The following is a 23,329-nucleotide window of genomic DNA, read 5'->3' as shown; positions in this document are numbered from 1 at the left end:
GGGTTCAATTAAAAGCTACACAGCAGACTGCCCACAAGACATCAATAGGTGAAATGGAATAGCAAAAAGGAAAATGATCAAGCTAAACAACATTTGGAAAGACAGAACATTAACCAATGCCGTGAAACTCAAGACACAGAGGAGGCTCATTTTTACAGTGATAACATACGGAGCAGCAGGATGGACCATTAAGAGAAAGAGGAAAAGAAAATACATGCAGCAGAAATGTGATTTTACCGAAGACTACTGAGAAATTGCTGCAAAGAAAGAACAACAAATTTAAGCATTCTCGAAGAACTAATCATTAAGTGACGACTTCTACCAGCAGTAAGCGAGTGTGAGAGAGAGAATAAAACTACACACAAAAAGTGGATGTTTGGCTTTCGGATGAAATTTTAGGCTGAATCAAAAATGCCTTCTAACTTTTAGCGATTAACCTAATTTGTCCAACTTTGCATATTTTAATGTTCAACTTGTCAATGTTTCAGTACTTTTTGCGCGGCTTCATTTTTTTCCCCTTTCAAACAAGGAAGCAAAATTCACATCCAGTGTTTAATCAATGAATCAACACAGTTGTTTAAAGCAGGTCCTTCTAACCCTTTCTGAGATTCTTCCAGTCTCTCTCTATTGCAGGTCCATTTTACTGATAATACTATGAATATTGTAAATGATGCTCAGTAGCCACTTTTAGTCACCGAAATGTTGAACAATTGGACACGTGTCTTAGATAAAGGCAAACTAAGGTCAACTCTTAAGGCTTTGAGTTAAAGGATTCAATTTTAAATCTCTCCTGAAGCTCTATCAGATACATTACACAACATAATTTGAAATTGAGTGGATAACTGGTTAAAAAAAAATGATATTGTTGATGTTATCATCCCTTCAAAAATATAAACGTGGTAATTGATTTACTTTTTGAGGGGGGAGATTCCACTGAAAAATAAAAAAAATGTTTGTTCCATTGAAAAAAAATGAACAATTATGAATATTTTATTTTTCATTATCTGCAATTTCCACAGAAATTGGCTAATTCTCATCAGTGAGGAAATTTACAGTCACTTGAAAAGGAGCAAAAGACAAAACATGGCGAGGATGGAAGAGGGAGGGTTCAGGGGGACTAGGAGTAGTGGGGGGATTGTTGATTGTTCCTCATATTTCAAGAGTGGTCCTGCAGACAGACAGCAGACCACACAGTGTTCTTGCAGCTGAAGAGGGTGGCAGTTTTTCCTGAGCTTGTTTCTGTGATTTCTACCTAACGTTTTGTTTATATTAGGCTTGTTTCGAACTTCTGGAACGTTAGCCAATTATGCTGATTAGTATTTTGCAGCGTACTTAGGTACCTCACCACAGCTGGAAAGAGACGGGTCAAATAGTCAGCAGACGGAGTATTTCACTTGAAACTGGTCAACGGTGAGTAGTTTGTATCAAAAAGAAATACATTGTTTGAGTATGTGTCTTTCTCCTCTTATCTCTCTTGTGGACTCTCTTTATCTATAGGGTAAAAATATGTAGTCTAATAATTGTCTAATTGTAATGTTTGTAGGGTATATTAAATTTGTCATAATGATTTGCCTTGAAATTGAAATATTGTTTTTGCTGTATTGAATAACATTACTCAAAACCTTTTTTTTTTTTTACTTTCTATATGGAATAAAGCATGATGTAGTCGATTTTTTTTTCTTTTTTAATATTTTTAATTATTGTGTTTAGACTTTATTTCAGAAAATGTATACATACACTTGTGGATTCAAGTGATAAAGTTTTTGTTTTGTTTTGTTTTATTCAATTATGCATTTATTTCACTCCAAATTTATTTTACTGCGACATATCCTTACATCTTTATCTAATAGAGAAGGGATGTGCTGGGCTTATTAAGGTTAGCTGTTTGGAAAATGGTGATCAACAAGTGGGCAGTGAAATGAGATTGCAGTGGCGTCCCACCCATACCACCCCCATTTATGTCTTTACTGCATCACTCCCTTCTGCTTATCGTCTTGCTTGTCTTAATCTCTTTGAAAAGGAGGAAGGAATAAACAGCAAAATACTCAATTTTAACAACATTTTACAGTTTAAATGAGATGTAATTAGGTCTGCCTTACAACATTAGAGCTACACTGTGGGATGCTTGTTCTGATGATAACCTTATTTTAATGTGAGGTTTAGATCTTAGCTTCTTCTATCATGTGTTTACTTTGAATGTTCTCCTCGTACTTACATTGGTTTTATTTGGATTTCTCCTTTCTTCCCATAACATGTATGTTAGGTTAATTAGTGCTCCGCCATTATTTTCTTTTATTACATACCCCAGAAAGAAGAAAACATCTTGCGACCCACCCACTGTGTGTGACTTTAAGTTTTACAATTTGTCTATAAAATTGTCATTAGTATGCTTCTGCATAATTGTATTTTTATCATCATTACACAAAACAAGTAAAAATGTACTTAGAAGAAACAATGACTTTATTAAATTGTTCATCAGTAACAGAAAAGATTTAAAGTGCATCAATTTAGCCGAAAAAAAAAAAATCTTCAACTGTAAACCGAGTACTAAAATATGCGTTGTCATATTTCCTCATCTTAGCATTTGGGTAACCTTCTTTTGTCTCATTATCGCCATCTTTTATGCTGCTACCCTGTGGCTGTTGCTCGTTCGCTGTCAGGAGACGCAGGGGAAGAATGCTCAGGCAGGCTCTAAGACATCTTTGGAGTAATTCACTCGTTGATTGCCAATATGATGCTGTAGGCTTAAGTCGTGAGACAATAACCACACTGATTTGCACTTCCTGGATGGCTTTATTGACATGATGGGCATGTGGCAAAGCATGTGAATAACAACAGAACACGAAAATTACAACCGACCACCTCCCCATCCATCAACTCCCACAAAACTACCAAAGTGTGCTCTGTCTAGTTCAACACGACCAGGCATGCACACACTGTGCTCTTACTGACATAGAAAACTGCGGGCACAAAAGACTATGCTCGCAACATAGTTTTTCTTTTCATCCATGTGCAAAAAGTGGCTTCTTGAGGGTTTGTTTACTCTCTTCATATCGTTTTCTTGGTGCAAAACATCCCAGTGGAATAGCGACAATGAGAGCACCACTGCCACCTTCTGTGGATTTGCAATTATTCTATTATTATTCTAGCACGGCCAACAAAAGCATGTTCCCAAGTGTCCAAATGACCCCCTGCCATCGCAACATGATCACCTGCATTCTTGTTGCTTTTTTTTTTTTTTTTTTTTTTAATGGTAATAGCATGCATGCCTCTCTTTTACATGGCACTGACCCAATATTTTTTAATTGGGTTAACTGAATGCTTTATATTTTCCTGAGTTGTAAATAAGAGTGTGAATGATTGATCTATATATGCATTGCAATTAAGTGGCAGTCATTCTGACGTGCTACCCACCTCCTACCCAAAGTCAGATGGAATATACTCCAGCACTCACCGGTCCTTAATGAGGATAAGCAAAATACAAAATCAACTGTTGTCCAGGTTTTCATCAACAATTTTGTTCATCTGATGTCCCATTTTTAATGAGTGGGAATGGTTAGTTTTGTCACCTACATTTCTTCCACAGTCAACTGGCTCCATCTTCTGAAACCAGGGCAATTGCCTTTACCGAAAGCGGAGCATCCTTCTCTGCTGAAAGATAGTCCCGATTATCCCGATGTCGTCAGAAAAAAATCCTTCCAATGCTATGGTTCCCAAAGAGGTCAGTGGAGATGTGTGTAGTGTCTTCATTAAGCACTAAATGTTTAATTTGTTGAATTAGTACTTTTCATTAAAATTTTCCAGTGTATCAACTGTAGCCAGGATAATATCTGTATTAAAAATGTAAATGTTACCTTATAGTAAATGTTGATTTGTTATTGATTCCCATTGAAAGGCAGAGTGAAATCATGCTTGTCATTGCCGAACTACACTATATCACATTGACACTGATGTGTCATGTTGGTATTTTGGTTTCTTTTCTCAGTTGCATGAATGGAAAATATCTCATTAATTTTGCAGTGTAGTTATCAACCACTACATGTTACAAGAGCAATAAAAATACATAAAACATTGACACATTTGTAAAATATATTTTTTTCTAATGTTTCAAAAAATGTACATACTTTACATTATGTGCTTAATGCTGTGGCTGATGTAATATTATTTATGTCTCTTATGTTACATTATAGATTATATATGATATTTGATGCTAAAAGTCATGAAAGAAATATATATAATATGTAGTGAGGAGCAGAAGTATTTTCACTCCTTGTGGTTTAGCAAGTACACCTACTTAGAAAATAAGTAGAGGTCTGAAATTTCAATCATAGGTGCATTTCGACTTATAGAGACATAATCTAAAATAAATCAATAAATAAATTCTATTGTATGATTTTTCAATAATTTATTTGTAATTTACTGGGGTTTATAAGTATTTGTACCACTGAGAAAATCAGTGCTAATATTTAGTGCAGAAGCCTTTGTTTGCAATTACAGAGGTCAGATCTTCAAGTCTCTGACTGAGGTAAGGAGGTTGTGTCTCAAAATCTGACGATACATTTCACCATTCATCCTCTGCTTTATACAGTGCAGACATCCTGTCCCCTTTGCTGAAAAGCAGACCCAAAGCATGAGGTTTATACCACCATACTTCAAAGTGGGGATGGTGTTCTTGGAATTGTACTTCTCCTTCTTTTTCCTCCACACACAATGAGTAAAATTTGCACCAAAAGTTAAAGTTTGGTCTCATATGACCACATGACTTTCTCTCATGACCCCTCTGCATCATTCAGATGGTCCCTGGCAAACTTCAAACGGGCCTTCACATGTACTGGCTTCAACAGGGGAACCTTCTAAGCAATGCATGATTTTAAACCATTGCTCTGTACTGTTCTACTAACAGTAGCCTTTGAAACTGTGCATCCAGCTCTCTTCAGGTCATTGACCATCTCCAGCTGTGTAGTTCTAGGCTGAGCCCTCACTTTTCTCATCATGGGTAATGCCCTATGAAGAGAGATTTTACATGGCACCCTAGTCCGAGGTAGATCATCAGTCATGTTTAGCCTTTTCCATTTTTCTAACAATTGCTGCAACTGTTGATTTATTCTCACGAAGCTGCATTCCAATTGTTCTGTGGCCTTTTACGGCTTTGTGGAGCTCAACATTTTTTTCTCTCTGGTGTCTTTCGAAAGCTCTCTGGTCTTGCCCATAGCAGCAGTTGAATTATGACTGACTTTGGGGTGCACAGGTGACAATAATTGGCTCAAACGGGTGGTGGGTGGGTGGTTACTCATGGGGTAAAGGTGAACTTTTTTTTAGGGTAGACTAACAACTCTTTAAGTGTCATAATTATTGCTGATTATCAGAGGTACACAGTACTTATGAACCTCAGTAAATTATAAATAAATTATTTTTTAAAAATCATACAATGTGATTTCAGAATTTTTTGTAGATTATATCTCTATAAGTGGAAATGCATCTATGATTGAAATTTCAGACCTCTCCCTATTTTCTAAGTGAGTAACCTTGCAAAATCACTAGGGGTGCAAATACTTCTGCTCCTCACTGTATATATACAGTGGGGCAAATAAGTATTTAGTCAACCACTAATTGTGCAAGTTCTCCCACTTGATAACATTAGAGAGGCCTGTAATTGTCAACATGGGTAAACATCAACCATGAGAGACAGAATGTGGAAAAAAAACAGAAAATCACATTTTTCGATTTTTAAAGAATTTATTTGCAAATCATGGTGGAAAATAAGTATTTGGTCAACACCAAAAGTTCATCTCGATACTTTGTCATGTACCCTTTGTTTAGCCTGGTATACCAGACTCACCGCTGTTCCAGCACGGTGTTTGAAAAATACAGGGAGAATAGTCTGGCCGTGCCAGGCAACCCTTTGTTGGCAATAACGGAGGCCAAACGTTTTCTGTAACTCTTCACAAACTTTTCACACACTGTTGCTGGTATTTTGGCCCATTCCCCCATGCAGATCTCCTCTAGAGCAGTGATGTTTTGGGGCTGTCGTTGGGCAACACAGACTTTCGCAGATTTTCTATGGGGTTGAGACCTGGAGACTGGCTAGGCCACTCCAGGACTTTGAAATGCTTCTTATGAAGCCACTCCTTTGTTGCCCTGGCTGTGTGTTTGGGATTATTTTCATGCTGAAAGACCCAGCCACGTCTCATCTTCAATGCCCTTGCTGGTGGAAGATTTTCACTTAAACTCTCTCGATACATAGCCCCATTCATTCTTTCCTTTACACAGATCAGTCGTCCTGGTCCCTTTGCAGAAAAACAGCCCCAAAGAACGATGTTTCCACCCCATGCTTCACAGTGGGTATGGTGTTCTTCGGATGCAATTCAGTATTCTTTTTCCTCCAAACACAAGAACCTGTGTTTTTACCAAAAAGTTCTATTTTGGTTTTATCTGACCATAACACATTCTCCCAGTCCTCTTCTGGATCATCCAAATGCTCTCTAGCGAACCGCAGACGGGCCTGGACGTGTACTTTCTTCAGCAGGGGGACACGTCTGGCAGTGCAGGATTTGAGTCCCTGGCGGTGCATTGTGTTACTGATAGTAGCCTTTGTTACTATGGTCCCAGCTCTCTGTAGGTCATTTACCAGGTCCCCTCGTGTGGTTCTGGTATTTTTGCTCACCGTTCTTGTTATCATTTTGACGCCACGGGGTGAGATCTTGCATGGAGCCCCAGATCGAGGGAGATTATCAGTGGTCTTGTATGTCTTCCATTTTCTAATAATTGCTCCCACAGTTGATTTCTTTACACCAAGCATTTTACCTATTGCAGATTTAGTCTTCCCAGCCTGGTGCAGGTCTACAATTTTGTCTCTGGTGTCCTTTGACAGCTCTTTGGTCTTGGCCGTAGTGGAGTTTGGCGTGTGACAGACTGAGGTTGCGGACAGGTGTCTTTTATACCGATAATGAGTTTGCCATTAATACAGGTAACGAGTGGAGTCTCGTTAGACTAAGTTAGACCTCTTTGACAGCCAGAAATCTTGCTTGTTTGTAGGTGACCAAATACTTATTTTCCACTCTAATTTGGAAATAAATTGTTTAAAAATATAACAATGTGATTTTCTGTTTTTTTCCCCACATTCTGTCTCTCATGGTTCAGGTTTACCCATGTTGACAATTACAGGCCTCTCTAATATTTTCAAGTAGGAGGACTTGCACAATTAGTGGTTGACTAAATACTTATTTGCCCCACTGTACAAGTATATATAATGTATATAACAATGTTGAAATGCCCAAACAATGTTGTTATATAAGGGTGGTCAAAAATGATCAAATATAGATTATGCGCTCAATGCATTTCAATCTCCAGGTGGAGCTGATCCTTGTAAAGGAGCAGAATGGGGTCCAGTTCACTTCCGCCACTCTTGTTGCCCCGACCACAACTTTTTCTAGTGATGAAGAGGAAAGGGAAACATGGGGAAAGAAAATTGATTTCCTACTATCAGTAATTGGATTCGCAGTGGACCTCGCTAACGTTTGGAGGTTCCCTTACCTCTGTTACAAGAATGGAGGAGGTGAGTTTGTGGTGTTGATTTTAATGGGGGAAAAAAATGAAGGGATAGTTTATTTGATACGAAATAAGCCTCCCCTATTAAAATAACTGAAGTGGAAATGTCTGTGAAGTGGAAGTGTCAATGTTTGTAATTTTATTGAAGAGAGATTTGGAAAGGTGAAATGAAGGTGGAAGTTTTACATGCTTGAATTAAGAATGCCTCTTGTTTTTGTAGTAGTGTCAGAAATGCACATCAATTCCAGTTTCTTTTGTCCTTTCTCCACTTCTCTCAACCCTTCGGAGTGATCAAAAATAAAGATAAAAACAGCCACAGCTGCCCTGCATAGATTAGCTACGACAATTATGGTGACTAATTATGGCTGTTTAACATAGAGCTCTCATTAGGTTTAAAAGCTGTATCCATGGTCAAAGCTCGCACCCTATTCTAAAGGATGCTCAATGCTACTATACATGCAATGTAAACATGTCTATTAAGGATATATGTCTAAAACTTGTCTGTGTTTGGGCAGGTGCTTTCTTGGTGCCATATTTATTTTTTATGGTGATAGCAGGCATGCCTCTCTTTTACATGGAGCTGGCTCTGGGACAGTACAACCGAGAAGGAGCGGCAGGGGTCTGGAAAATATGCCCTATATTTAAAGGTGACTTGGCTTTAACACACACCCACACCTCCGCACATGCACGCACACACACACACATACACACCTTTTCTTCTCTCTCTCTCTCTCTCTCTGATCTAACAAAAAAGAGGCATATATGAAACTATGAACAACCTTCAGAACAACAAGGACACCAGGTGGATGTCTGGTGGCATGCTATGAAGCAACAGATGGTCATGGTGATGTTCTTTAAATATTTTTTGCATATTACTGATAAACCATAACTATATCCCAGCATTAAAGCAATCAAATGCACGTAATTACACATAACTACAGTATGTAAAAATAAGATGAATTGTAAATACAGCAAACGAGCACATAAAAAAAATAGAATATAATAAATAAATATACAGTATGTGAATAATGAGTCCTAACAAGTTGCACCCAAGCTATCCTTTGCTTCTCATTGTTTTGAGAAGTATCCGTGGAAATTTCAGCCACTGTTTGACAAAAGCATTAGGACCATCAGGACAACGGTCTAAAAGCATAATTTTCATTTGTTTTCCATCCGAGCGCCAACAGAAACTGATGTTCAGGGAGGATAAACAATGCCTGTCGGTGTTTGACACAGACGAGTGAACAAAAGCGGGACTGGCTTGTGAATGGGCAGACAAGTGGGCAGGCAAGCAGACACATAGACATGTAGGTACTTAAGGAAAGTCAACTAGTTGACAGAGGAGTGGGAAGGGAAATGGGCATATGCACAAATGGGGACATTGATGAATTATGTGGATCACACATGCAAATAATGTATAACATGGATACTGACAATATGTATAAGCTAAAAAAAAAACAAACTCATGTGCTTCAATACAAGACCAGTTTTAATAGTCATAGTTTAATTGGTCAGCATCACTATGAAAAGCCTTTTGTATTTTCATTAAACTCGCTTATAATCATGAAATTGTAGGAGAATAATAATCATGAAATTGTAGGAGAATAATGAAACTTTGAGGTCTCACTAGGTCTCTTGCATTGTGATTCCCTAATTTATTTGGTTTTTCAATAGATTTTAGTGATTTTGGTCTACACCACTGCTCTGCTAGATACATTGCTCACTAAGTAGTTATATGATTACAAATCAAATATTTTTTCTTGGTTGAACTGTTCACTATTAGGTATTTGTCAAAAGTAATAATATTGACAACACTAGGGTATTTTCTTTTGATGAAAGAACTGAATTAATTTAACATTTTTACTCCAGGCCACTCTGCATGTGTTTTTTTTTTTTTTTTTTAAATACAATTACATTCAGTTGGCTATGATAAATTCATGCTGGGCCTGTCAAAAGTATTATCTTTTGAAATTAAAATAGTTATCAGGACTTTAACTTTGACCTAATATGAGATGAGGGATTGTGCCTGTTGTTGCATCTGATGAGTTGATATTTAAAAACTAGGCAGTGGACCGCAACTAAATTTGTGTGTGCGTGCGCTTGCACGCGGTGTGTGTGTTTGAGTGTGTATGCAAGCGTGGGCCCCCTGTCTGTGAACATGTGCTTGTCTGTCAGGGTTACACATAGGACATTGACATTCTAATCACACACTTCACACAGTGTCATTTTCTGCCCCCAAGTGTGGGGATAACAGTAATTATTCAAATACATACATACACATGGCCATATTGACAGTAATTATTCTGATCAACAAGATGGTTGTCTCCCAAGATCAATGTTTCTGAAGAAAAGGGAAAAGTCAGCATAGCAGTATAAAATGAGCAAATAAGTCATATCCACATTTCATAGGGTATTTGAAGTGTGTATCAAGCAGTACTATTATATCTAATTATGATCACAATTAAAGATAATATTCTGACATATTACATCGTATACATATATGTTATAATTTGTATTGTAGGAAAAAGTACCTATAATGTTTCATCCACTGCCTCAAAGGGAGGTGTGTATTGCTAATTGAGCTCCCTCACTTCAATATTCAGCAGCTTCTTGATGTACAGTAGTTGCATGTACAATATTATACAAAATAATTTATAATCTTTTCAAATATAATATTTGCCTTAAATGCAAACGTGCAAATACTTAATGCCTTTTTGTGTATCACAGGTGTAGGATTTACAGTGATCCTGATTTCCCTCTATGTTGGCTTCTACTATAATGTCATCATCTCCTGGGCTCTATTCTACCTCTTCTCCTCGTTCACTGCCGAGCTCCCCTGGGTGCACTGCAACAACACTTGGAACAGTCCAAACTGCTCTGACTGGGCTGACAACAGCACAATCAGTGACATTTACAAGGCCACCCCAGCTCAAGAATACTTTGAGTAAGTTTGCTCATCTCCAGTAGTGACAGTGAATATGATGAATATTTTATCTTATTGACGTCATTTGAAAATACTTAGATAGACCAATATACCGTAGTATTTTCAGTAAATATTGTAAAGATTTAATGGGCAAGACTGTAATATTACATATTCAGTTTGAAACATTATTCCTCAAGCGATGTTGTTTACTTACTTATTTTAACCCTTGTTTTTAATTACACACCACCATGCTGCAAAGATGGATAGATAGTTACTAAAATATTTTTAATATAGTTCCAGAAGAACAACAACAACTATTTGAGTGGCGCCTTGACAGGCCTTCAACCTGTAAAACCACTATTCAAAGCTACATTATCTGGCCCTCTGTGAATGGCAAGAGAAGTTTGCAGTTTGTTTGATATTGTTCTGGGTTCCTTTGTGATCACTTAGACGGGCCGTCACTGTTCTCTTTGGATCATTTTTATAGGGAAGGGTTAACTGTTTTGTGTTATCTCTTTGTGGATAATTGCTCTCACCGTAGTTTAGAAATGGCCTGGTGACCCGGTTAGGTTAGGGTTAGGGTTCCTCACTATTACAGGAAATGTCACTTACTTTATTTCTCATCAGAACTTGAAGTTCTTTGGATTGTGGCATTTAGTTGCAATTTTTAAAAAAAGATTGTCTGTCCAATTAATGAATAGCTTCTATAGATGTATTTCCTGATTAAACACGTATAGCAGTAATCAAACCACTACAAATTAATTATTTAAAAAGGCGGGGGCAATTATCGGTACAATTTTCACACACTACTGGGTATTTTTTAACAGTTCTTCCCCTTCTTGGATGTAATCACCATTTAAATACTGCATTCTGTGTTTACTTGGGTGAGCTTGGTTTTTTTATTTACATTTGTGTTTAATTGTCTTTAACAATAAAAATGGAAAACTGCACAAGCAATTAAAAAATGAATATATTTTGACATAGCATGGTATCTTGAATTATACTGTAATACATTATATCGTTTTCACGCATTCCCTCAATAATCATTTGATCTTCCAATTTAATATTGCTGAATTTAGTTCTTTCAAATAAAACAGTACCCTTTTGATTCTGACCAGAATATATTTCCCCACAGACGAGGGGTGCTCCACATTCAGGACAGCAATGGTATTGATAATCTGGGTCGTCCACGTTGGCAGTTGACTTCCTGTCTAGCTGTGGTCATTATTCTGCTTTACTTCAGTCTGTGGAAGGGGGTCAAGACATCTGGAAAGGTATTGAATTAAAATCTATCATTTCTCATAGTGACCATTAGAAAAGAAGGACAACAACCTCCCAAATGCTATAAATGTAGGCGCAAGATAAATTACGTAGTTATGGTGAAACACTTTTCTGTGTATTCTTTGTGTATTTTTAAGTTAAATGCATATAGTTATAATTTTATGTGACCATGTTGCTCTATCTGTATTGTGTGTCTATTACAACTGTGTGTGTGCATGAATTTGTGCCTTGTGTGACCCTTTCAGGTTGTGTGGATCACAGCTACCATGCCCTATGTGGTCTTGACTGTGCTGCTCATCCGAGGAGTCACTCTGCCCGGAGCTATGGATGGTATTAAGGCCTACTTGTCTGTCGACTTCCTGAAACTCTGCGATGCCAAGGTGAGAGCCAAGTGGAAAGCAGGAAAAAGGAGTGAGGAAAGAAATGTGCAAGGTGTGTAAAGGTACAAAAGAACTTTTGAGGAGAAAACATTGACTGTAAAATAGAATGTTTTTAAAATGTGCTGTGCAGTCATTCCCTTTGTTCATAGGTTTTTCTATAAAACAAACCATAGCATAGCATAGAATAACATAGCATACATTACTCTGCTAATTTATATACAGTGGAGCAAATAAGTATTTAGTCAACCACTAATTGTGCAAGTTCTCCCACTTGAAAATATTAGAGAGGCCTGTAATTGTCAACATGGTTAAACCTCAACCATGAGAGACAGAATGTGGAAAAAAAACAGAAAATCACATTGTTTGATTTTTAAATAATTTATTTGCAAATCATGGTGGAAAATAATTATTTGGTCAATACCAAAAGTTCATCTCAATACTTTGTTATGTACCCTTTGTTGGCAATAACGGAGGCCAAACGTTTTCTGTAACTCTTCACAAGCTTTTCACACACTGTTGCTGGTATTTTGGCGCATTCCTCCATGCAGATCTCCTAGAGCAGTGATGTTTTGGGGTTGTCGTTGGGCAACACGGACTTTCAACTCCCTTTGCTGATTTTCTATGGGGATGAGATCTGGAGACTGGCTAGGCCACTCCAGGACCTTGAAATGCTTCTTACAAAGCCATTCCTTTGTTGCCCTGGCTGTGTGTTTGGGATCATTGTCATGCTGAAAGACCCAGCCACGTCTCATCTTCAATGTCCTTGCTGATGGAAGGAGATTTTCACTCAAAATCTCTCGATATATGGCCCCATTCATTCTTTCCTTTACACAGATCAGTCGTTCTGGTCCCTTTGCAGAAAAACAGCCCCAAAGCATGATGTTTCCACCCCCATACTTCACAGTGGGTATGGTGCAATTCAGTTTTCTTTTTCCTCCAAACAAGAGAACCTGTGTTTCTACCAAAAAGTTCTATTTTGTTTTCATCTGACCATAACACATTCTCCCAGTCCTCTTCTGGATCATTCAAATGCTCTCTAGCGAACTGCAGACGGGCCTGGACGTGTACTTTCTTCAGCAGGGGGACACGTCTGGCAGTGCAGGATTTGAGTCCCTGGCGGCGCATTGTGTTACTGATAGTAGCCTTTGTTACTGTTGTCCCAGCTCACTGTAGGTCATTCACTAGGTCCCCCCGTGTGGTTCTGGGATTTTTGCTCCCCGTTCTTGTTATCATTTTGATGCCACTGGGTGAGGAGGGAGTTGAAAGTCCGTGTTGCCCAACGACAGCCCTAAAACATCACTGCTCTAGAGGAGCTCTGCATGGAGGAATGGCCGAAAATACCAGCAACAGTGTGTGAAAAGCTTGTGAAGAGTTACAGAAAACGTTTGGCCTCCGTTATTGCCAACAAAGGGTACATAACAAAGTATTGAGATGAACTTTTGGTATAGACAAAACACCCATTTTCCACCATGATTTGCAAAAAAAAAAAAAAATTAAATCAAACAATGTGATTTTCTGTTTTGATTTGCAAAAAAAAAAAAAAATTAAATCAAACAATGTGATTTTCTGTTTTTTTTTTTTTTTTTTTTTTTCCACATTCTGTCTCACATGGTTGAGGTTTACCCATGTTGACAATTGCAGGCTTCTCTAATATTTTCAAATGAAGGAACTTGCACAATTAATGGTTGACTAAAGACTTATTTTCCCCACTGTATGTATTTAAAAAAAACACCTCGCCACGCATTGTCTGAAAAGTGGTGCCGTTCTAGGGCCGAAAGACTTCTTATGTCTATGACCAAGAGAAGGAGGGAGTGAGACAGTTGATGCGGCTCTGAAATTACCATATTTTTTGAATATATGCTGCTAATTTTTTCCCACGATTTGAACTTTGCTACTTATAGTCTAGTGTGGTTTATTGATTTACAGGCCAATGAGCTGTATGCTTTCTTTGTAAATATACCTGCACCTTATAGTCTACTATGGTTTATATAGTATACGGGAAAAAATACTATACTCTTGTTACATTTCGTGGGTCAGGTTCATAGCCAGGTGTGCCTTTAGAATAAAAAATCGCAGCTCTTATACCCTTTGGAGAACCAGCTAATTCAGTATTAGTGTTTCCATGCAGACAAAAGAAAAACATTTTAACCCAATCTGACATTATCAAATATCCACAAGTTAATACTCAGTTATTGAAAAAAAGAGGAAGGTAGGAAAGATGGGGAAGAGAGACATTGCATGGAATTGGAGAATTAGATTAGATAGATGCATGGCACTGTAATTTGCAAAATTACCCCTGTATTCACAAGCATCTTTCATCTATTGCCGTTCAATGAGTTTCCTGCAATTATCCCTAATAATGGCTTTTTTCCTCTCCTGTGCCTTTTGTTTGCCGCTTCACACAAGTGCACCTTTTCTGTCATCCACCCCCCCAGGTTTGGATCGATGCCGCCACACAAATCTGTTTCTCACTTGGAGTCGGGTTTGGTGTGCTAATCGCCTTTTCCAGCTACAACAAATTCAGTAACAACTGCTACAGGTAAAAGACTCTCATGCAGTGTTACCTCACACATGCAATTGAGCAGGTGAATTACAATCCCCTTTGAAGCTCCTTGAGACCTGCCTTGTGTTTGACACCACACTGTGCAAGAGATAGCTGAATTTAATTATTTATACTGCTAAAGTATCTTCTATTAATGAACTCATTACACTGCACATGCTTGAACAATCCTTTTTTAAAAATCCTTTAGAGACCCTGAATGGAGGACACATTTTAGCTAGAAGTGATTTTGTGATACAGGGACTAACTTTGGTATTGTTTTTTTCTTAAAGGGGTGGGGGCTACATGCAAATTGAGAAATCGTCGAATGTCTCCTGTCTGCTAGTGGGGGCTGCTGAAACGCTTGGTTGTATCAACCTCAGCCTTTTCTGCCGAGCTCATCCTCTACTTTGACATGTGCAGCAATGCTCTCCTCCTTTTAAAATATGTCTAGTTTAGACTTGAATGGCTCTTTTGCAAGTGGCAACAAAAGTCTCCTTTAGATAATAAGTCTGCATGTACCTGAAATTAAACTAGTTTTATCACAAATGGAGCCTATGGAGCTAACTTGCTAAGGGAGCGTTTGTAGAATAAGCACCGAGCATGCGCAGATAACCATAGGACCTTAAGTTTCATAATGGAACAATCTCAACCACTAACCACTAGGGTTAAAGACTGAACATATCCTAGGTGGCAACGTCATAATGACATGCTGGGCTGTGGAGTGAAATGAAATGAAAGTGTCATTATTTTATTTTTAACAGGAAAATACTGTTTAACACTCGTTTGTCCACAAAAAAAAACAAAAAAAAATCCATAAATTAGCTGATTCATTATAAACGCCTCATGGTACAAACAGAAAGAAAAAAATCTCGGCTTTAGTCCGAAAAATGCGGCATTTGATTTAATTGAAATAAATGCATTTAGCAGCATATACAAAAGTCAATAATCTGTTACACTTTATCTGGCAACTTTGATATATACTATATACAGATTTTTAATGAAACATTACATGGACTAAAATGTATTTTTACATTTTTTGTTTTTGTCAATAACATTAATGTGTTTCCAATTGCATTTTCATTAGGTAAATCAAAATGTGATCACAAATAGGAAGAACTAAGAAACATCAATCTCAGATTTTGTGGAAAAAATAATAATAATATATATACAGTGTATATATCTTTTTAAATCACAATTCTTCAGGTGTTTTTTTAACATGTAAAGTTTCTTTAAAAAAGCATTTAGGATATTTCAGAACATAATTTGACACATATACTATTATTGTTGTCATTTTTATTATAGAAAAATGGAGAGTGTTATTATCATCCATCTTGAAAAATGGTGGCCATTTTGCTTTTTATTTATTTATTTATTTTTTTTTATTATTACTATTTTTGAGTGGCTAGATATTTTCTACCTATTACCTTCAAAGAATCGGAAATTTAAATAAGCGGTGGCTATGTATTCAGGTTTGTCTGTCTGTCTGCAGGGTAGCCCTGAAGTCCAAACACAACGACAAGTCAAAAAAACACACCGTCAAATTTGAAAACACAACAGCAAATAAAAAAAAACAAAACGGCTCTTTCAAAAACATAATGGCAGATCAAAAAACAAAACTGAAAATTAAAAAATAATGGCAAATCACATGACAAATACATAAAAACACAATGACAAATCAGAAAACACCACGGTAAATTAAAAAACAACAAGAATCACATAACACAACGGCAAATAAAAAAAAAATAGATATATACAGTATATATATATATATATATATATATATATATATATTTTTTTTTTTTGTTATTAAGAAACTGGAAAAGGTAGGTACCAATAAAAAAAAAAAGTACACTCTATGCTGATTAGACAAAGCCACCGAAAACAGTACACTCATTGTTGATTGGACGAGAAAGAAGACTTATTTGCAGGGAGGTGCCGAGTGGCAATACATTATATCTAAAATTTCACTTATGTTTGCGTATTTTTGCCGATATGTTTAACTCCAGCCTAAAGTATGTGCTAATGATCTCTGCTGAGTCAGCTCGGCATCTCCCTGCAGTGTTTGTTTTTTGATTTGCGTTGTGTTTTTGAATTTGCCGTTTTGTTTTGTAATATGTCATGTTTTTTTAAATTTGCCGTTGTGTTTTGCGCATTAGGGTTCACTGTACTCTCTTTCTGGCTGTATGTTTGTGTTCATGACAACTAAAGAACAAATAAAGTGATCATCATAAAACGTACAGGATATGTTTGCAATATAAAATGGAAGAGGTGATTAACTTTTAGAGTAATTAGGTCAAAGGTCACAGAGATCAGGAAAGCAATTTCGCATTAATTTGATAATGAATTAGCCTATTATACTGAAATTTTCAGAGTTGATGATGGTGAGAAGAAAAATGGTCAAAGGTTACAGAGGTCAGAAATGTTGTGGTGCTTTGATTTTAGCTGCTTGGCAGAAGTCTGCTCTCTCAAAGTGCTCCTCTAGTTTTTCATGTTGGTATACAGTATATAAAATAGACTTGGATTGGTCAGTTGTACCAAGGTGAGGATGATAGGCTAATTATTATTAAATTCTACATTTGGTCTTTTCATGTTAAACCTTCATCTAAATTTGGTTTTATTAATGCAGGGATGCCATCATCACCAGCTCCATCAACTCTTTGACCAGCTTCTTCTCTGGATTTGTTGTCTTCTCCTTCCTTGGCTACATGTCATACAAGCACGATGTAGCTCTGGACAAGGTCGCTCGAGATGGTATGCTTCTGCTAGCTTATATACACTTATATTCTATTCAAGCTTCAATCTTTGAATGCTACAATGTCTGTGACTGGTCAACAGCATATATGATCTCTCCATGGTGCTGAAATCACAGACAGCAATTTTTATGTGTGTAATACATATAAAATGTCATTCTACTCCAGACCATGAAATAAAAATCAGTGTTTCGTAACAAACTGAAGTTGGTTGCACAAAGGGTGTGATACCTTTAGAGCAGAGGTGTCCAAACAAAGGTCTCAAAGGTCTCTTTGGGTCCTGGTTTTTGTTCCTACCAATCGAGCACAGACCGTTTAACCAATGAGGATTCTGCAAAAAACAAGCAGCACCTGACTACAATCAATTGATTACACTTGTAAGACACCTGATTGGTGCAAAGGTGTTGTCCTACTTTGTCGGAAATAAATCCTGCACCCACTGTGGCCCGATGTGGAATTGTTTGGGGACCCCTGCTGTAGAGTATGATCTCATAAATATTTGGGAGATTCTGGCTTTACAAACATAGCAATGATATGTTTGCCCCTTAACATTGTTGCTAGAAATATGACATTTGAATGCTATGTAAAGTTTGACTACATTGCACTTTTTGATTAAGTTTGTGTCCTGGATTTAATCAAATAGGTAAAGTGTTCCCTTTGTTGTAAGTGTAGGACAGTGCGGTTAACGTTGCCAAAACTCACGGTTTGCGCAGGACTTTACAACCAATCAGAACTTCCTAAATTTCAGGATGTCCCATGCAATCTGGGCCTGTTGGCAACTCTAAGTGCGGAAATTGGAATTGGAAATCAATGGAAATTGATTCCCAATACCAAAGCATTGCCATAATAAGTAATGTTGACAATCTGCATGTTAACTACAACTCCTAGCAAAAAGTATGGAATCACCAGTCTCGGACGAGCACTCACTCAGACATTTTATCATGTAAAACAAACTCAGATAAAAAGCTTGAACAAATAATGAATTAGTTCAAAAATGCAACTCTTTAGCATTCAGAAACACTAAAAGAAATGAATAAAAAACATTGTGGTGGTTAGTAAATGTTACTTTTATAGAGCAAGTGCAGGGAAATATATATGGAATCACTCCATTCTGAGGAAAAAAATATGGAATCATGAGAAACAGACAAAGAAATAACAATCAAAACACATCTCTAGTATTTAGTAGCACCACCTCTGGCTTTTATGACAGCTTGCTGTCTCTGAGGCATGGACTTGAAGAGTATTCTTCATCAACTTGGTCAAGAGTCAAGAATCTGCATTGGACAAGGTTTCAAGAGTCAAGAATCTGAATTGGACAAGGTGATGATGCTGGAACTTTGGTTTGGTGCTGTTCCAGTGAGATTTACAAAGATGACTGCCTGAAGAAAACATTAAAATTCCCTCAGTCTTTGATGATATGGGGCTGCATGTCAGGCAAAGGCACTGGGGAGATGGCTGTGGTTAAATCTTCAATAAATGCACAAGTTTACATTGAAATTTTAGACAGCTTTCTTATCCCTTCAATTGAAAATATGTTTGCTATTTTCCAAGATGACTGCATCATGCCACAGAGCTAAAACTGTTAAAGCATTCCTTGGAGAAAGACTAATCCAGTCAATGTCATGGCCTGCAAATACCCCAGATCTCAACCCTACTGAAAACCTGTAGTGGAAATTGAAAAAAATGGTCCACAGCAAGGCTCCGACCTGCAAGGATGATCTGCCAACTGCAACCAGAGAGTTGGCACCAAATTGATGATGAATACTCATCAAGTCCATGGCTCAGAGACTGCAAGCTGTCATAAAAGCCAGAGGTGGTGCTACTAAATACTAGAGATGTGTTTTGATTGTTATTTCTTTGTTTGTTTCTCATGATTCCATATTTTTCCTCAGAATGGAGTGATTCCATATACTGTATGTTTCTCTGCACTTGCTCTATAAAAGTAACAATTACTGACCGCGACAATGTTTTCATTAATTTCGTTTATGAATGCTAAAGAGTTGCACTTTCGAACCAATTAATTATTTCTTCAAGCTTTTTATCTGAGTTTCTTCTACATGATAAAATGTCTGAGTGAGTGCTCGTCCGAGACTGATGATTCCATACTTTTTGCTAGGGGTTGAATGTTAATGTAAAAATGTATCTCGGCATTATTTTTTTTTCTTGCCATTCAGGGGCTGGATTGGTCTTTGTCATTTACCCTGAAGCAATTGCGACATTACCTGGGTCATCAGTGTGGGCAGTAATCTTCTTCATCATGCTGTTGACACTTGGCATTGACAGTGCTGTAAGCATACCGTCATCTTCTTTACCACTACATTTGCATGTTGGGGTACTCTTACTTTCTTTTGGGATTGGTGGGGAGAGTTGGTGTGTGGTTTGACGAGTTAGATTTAGACACCACATAACAACTCCTGCCACACACTGGTAGCTTTGCCATGGTCACTACCTGTACCTGTCGTGTTCTGTCATGTCCTCTTTTTCCTGTTCTTTACTCACAGGGTATGGTACTGAGATTCATGAAGGATGAACATGTAATGTTTAGATGAATATGTACTGCAATGTATAAGTCTTTTAGAGTTAAAGTTTTTGTGTTCGTTCTCTTGTTCTCTGTCTTTTAGATGGGTGGGATGGAGTCTGTCATTACTGGTCTAATTGATGAATTCAAATGTCTTCACAAGCACAGAGAGCTGTTCACCCTCTTCATCGTTGTTGCCACGTTCCTCATCTCACTCTTCTGTGTTACAAATGCAAGTTTTTGCTTATATTAATACTGGCATGTTACACATTAAGTGTTGTATTATTACTTCAAATGTTTTCTGAAATTGTTATAATCTCTCTATATAATGAAATGTGAACATAAGAGTTTTTTGCTAACTATTTGACTGCAGTCTTGTGTAAAAACTTCATCCCGATTGTTGTGTATGCGCAAGCCTCGCTGCAACAACCTCGGAAATAGGTAGACAACTCTCTACAAAGCTTGTGTAGAGTGGTGGTGTCCTTGAAGCATAGGTGGAGTTTGACTTGTGGCGGGGGGGCAAAAATGTTGATGACCCTGAAAAGCAGTGTCAGCAGTAAAATTCCCTTACAAGTGAAATGCTCAGATAGTAGCTTAGCCCATGCTCGTACATACAGGCATCCCAGCTGGGTGTGTGTGTGTGAGTGCGTTTTTTTAGTCTTACCTAGTGGAGAAGTAGACGCCACATCCTTTTGGACTGAATATTCCAGCCAGGAACATTTATAAAAATAAGTTGAAAATTAGCGTTTTTTTGATTGTTTGTTTGTTTGTTTTTCATCATTTTTTAAAATTCTAAATCAGTCTGCTTCTTAGGACACCTATGCTTTTGGCCAAGATCGTCGTCCATCAAATATGGTACGCTTGGTGGTGGCTCTGTTGTCCAATTAACATGTTTTGTGGGGCAAACTGAAACTCCGATCACCATTTTGGTGGTGCTCTCTGGCATTTAATGGTCCACATCTTCGATCCTTGGTTCTCGCTCAGTAGTTGTTGTCGCCTTTGAATGCTTAGATTTGAAAAAAATCACGTACCTGTATATTCATCTTGCCTCCTCAGGTTTTATTTTTTTTTTTGGTTAAGCAAAGCAAATGACTGTCCCTATGGTGCTAGTCACATATTGTGTTTGAAAAATAAGTGACCCATTATAACTATATTTTTTCCATTTCATTCATTTTTGTTGTTTTTTTTTTTCATTTAGAACTTCATATATTGGAAAGTCAATTACATGCAGTGACGTTTTCGGCCCCCTTAAGCTTCGCGTATGCCTTGAAGTAGTGAACGCTCAAGACTGTTATAGAGACCACATCTTGAAAGTGTTTTTTTCTTGTCTCGGCTTTGACTCACAAAAGTTTTGGTCTTCTCTTGGTCTGGGGGCCGGACACTGAATTTTTCTGTCAAGACTTTCAATGTACGCGCGTCATTAACTTGATAATAAGTTGAAGCACTGAGTATAACAACACATACCTCCAATTCATTTGTTAGTAACATTCCACCGTCCACGTAAACAACTTCTAGAAAATGTTTAAAAAAAAAAAAAAAAATATATATATATATATATATATATATATATATATATATATACATATACATATATATATATATATATATATATATATATATATATATATATATATATATATATATATATAATAAAAACAAAATAAAACTCATCGATTAAATATATTCTTGGTCTTGCAACCGTCTCGGCCTAGTCTGGGATTTCTTTTTTGGGGCAAATATTAGTATTAGTGTTGTAAGTAATTTGGGGCCATAAAATTGTGGCTGTTGTTATCACAGGTGTAGAACTCCATGAACTAAGACTTGCAGGCTTGCTTAGCAGACGCCAGTTTTTGATAATCAGTAAAAGACATGGATCGGGTATAACCAATCACACAGAAATTTGCTTATCACGATCAGTGGCCCATCGAGCATCTCTGGTAATTATTGTTATGATTATTATAGTTTTCAAATATGTTCACTGCCAAAGTGCAGTGAACATCTCAGCCAAATTACTAACACAGTCTAAAATGCCTCCTCCAAGCAATATTTTAATCTTGATTTGCGCTGGTCATGATAATTTTAGCTTTCAATTTTAATCTCTATACTGCAGTAAGCATTATTTGTGACTTTGTTGCTCTCTGTCACTGTAGGGTGGAATGTACGTGTTTACTCTGTTGGACCACTTTGCAGCAGGGACTTCCATTTTGTTTGGAGTGCTTATTGAAGCCATCGGTATCGCCTGGTTTTACGGTGAGAGAAACTGAGCGATGGAATGATGGGAGAAAAAGATGATGATTCATGTTGTCGTGGCCAACAATTCTGATGTGGTATTAAGCCTTAATAAGAAATCTGTCCGTATAGATGTTCTGTGACTCTATGTGACCTAGTTCTATTAGGCCTAAGTGTAAAGAAACAAAAATGTCAACACAGTAATTGTTGTTGCCCCTTCAGTGTCTGGCCACATCAATGTGCCTCGTGCTTGAGACATAATCTGTCTATTACACAATCATTATCATGTTGTAGCTGCAATTGTAAGGCTCTGGGAAAATGCAATCAATATTGACTCATTTTGTATTTTGAATATGTCCGTGATGTACACTGCTAACCAGTAAAAGAGTAAAAATAAAAAGCAAAGTCGTTGCCGAAAAAAAAACATTTACATCCATTTACTAAAAATACTGAGTGGAAATTCAATAATGAACTAAAATCGCTTCAGTTGCAACTGCCAGTGGGTTTCTTTATGATTGGAAATACATAGACAAATATCATTATTAACATCCATGCTGCTCTGAATACATTTATGATCTTGAAGTTGTATTGTAGGATCTTTGTTGCCATATTACCGCCGCATGCACACGAACACAAACATGATAGCAGGCAGTGACGATGCGACAACTGTTAGCGGGCAAAATCTCCAATATATAAACACTAGCATCTGAAAGAGGGGAGAAGTTAAGAGAGAATCCAAAAATATGTATTCACGACAAAATCTAATCTATCTTTTTTTGTTTCAAGGAAAATTTGGCCAATTTCTTCTGCAAAGCACAATACTGAACGTTCTGAAAATGGATTATATACATTAAAAGTATAATTTTTGTTTTCTAAATAATCTCTAAATAACAAATAAATAGTCACTTAAGTTTTTCCGTGGACAAAGTGAGCCGTACAGACCCTCAGTATCAGCGGCGACTCAGATTTTGTTCGGAGTGGAATGATCTGTCAGATTAGCATACTTTGTCAGAGTCGAATACATATTGTGCTTTTCCACACATTAAATGTTGCTCAAAGCACTCTATAATGCTTATAATACTTGATAAATTGCTGCATTTAATAAAGCTGCATGGCCACCACCTATTTCAGTATTTAAATGCAGCTTTATGCGCTCTA

At 37.2% G+C, this 23,329-nt stretch overlaps 1 protein-coding gene across 2 annotated transcripts in view; it reads left to right on the top strand.

The window, feature by feature from the left end:
- Positions 1-1,219: 1,219 nt before the first annotated feature.
- The window catches only part of slc6a3 (solute carrier family 6 member 3), a 30,425-nt gene continuing 8,315 nt past the window's right edge, over positions 1,220-23,329 (top strand). The window contains exons 1-13 of one of the 2 annotated variants that reach the window (XM_057835446.1): positions 1,220-1,410; positions 3,428-3,501; positions 3,587-3,721; positions 7,351-7,555; positions 8,064-8,195; positions 10,276-10,492; positions 11,607-11,745; positions 11,998-12,132; positions 14,568-14,671; positions 17,301-17,425; positions 19,599-19,711; positions 20,046-20,174; positions 22,093-22,192. In XM_057835446.1, coding sequence (XP_057691429.1) covers positions 3,677-3,721; positions 7,351-7,555; positions 8,064-8,195; positions 10,276-10,492; positions 11,607-11,745; positions 11,998-12,132; positions 14,568-14,671; positions 17,301-17,425; positions 19,599-19,711; positions 20,046-20,174; positions 22,093-22,192 — 1,444 coding nt within the window. In that variant the 5' untranslated portion in view covers positions 1,220-1,410; positions 3,428-3,501; positions 3,587-3,676. The remainder of the gene's footprint in view (positions 1,411-3,427; positions 3,502-3,586; positions 3,722-7,350; positions 7,556-8,063; positions 8,196-10,275; positions 10,493-11,606; positions 11,746-11,997; positions 12,133-14,567; positions 14,672-17,300; positions 17,426-19,598; positions 19,712-20,045; positions 20,175-22,092; positions 22,193-23,329) is intronic. The other variant, XM_057835445.1, reaches the window with a different exon arrangement.

The sequence above is a fragment of the Corythoichthys intestinalis genome, chromosome 4, assembly GCF_030265065.1.
Source record: "Corythoichthys intestinalis isolate RoL2023-P3 chromosome 4, ASM3026506v1, whole genome shotgun sequence".
Taxonomy (NCBI): Eukaryota; Metazoa; Chordata; class Actinopteri; order Syngnathiformes; family Syngnathidae; genus Corythoichthys; species Corythoichthys intestinalis.
Note: the sequence above shows the minus strand (reverse complement) of the source record. Positions and strands in the feature narration are given on the sequence as shown.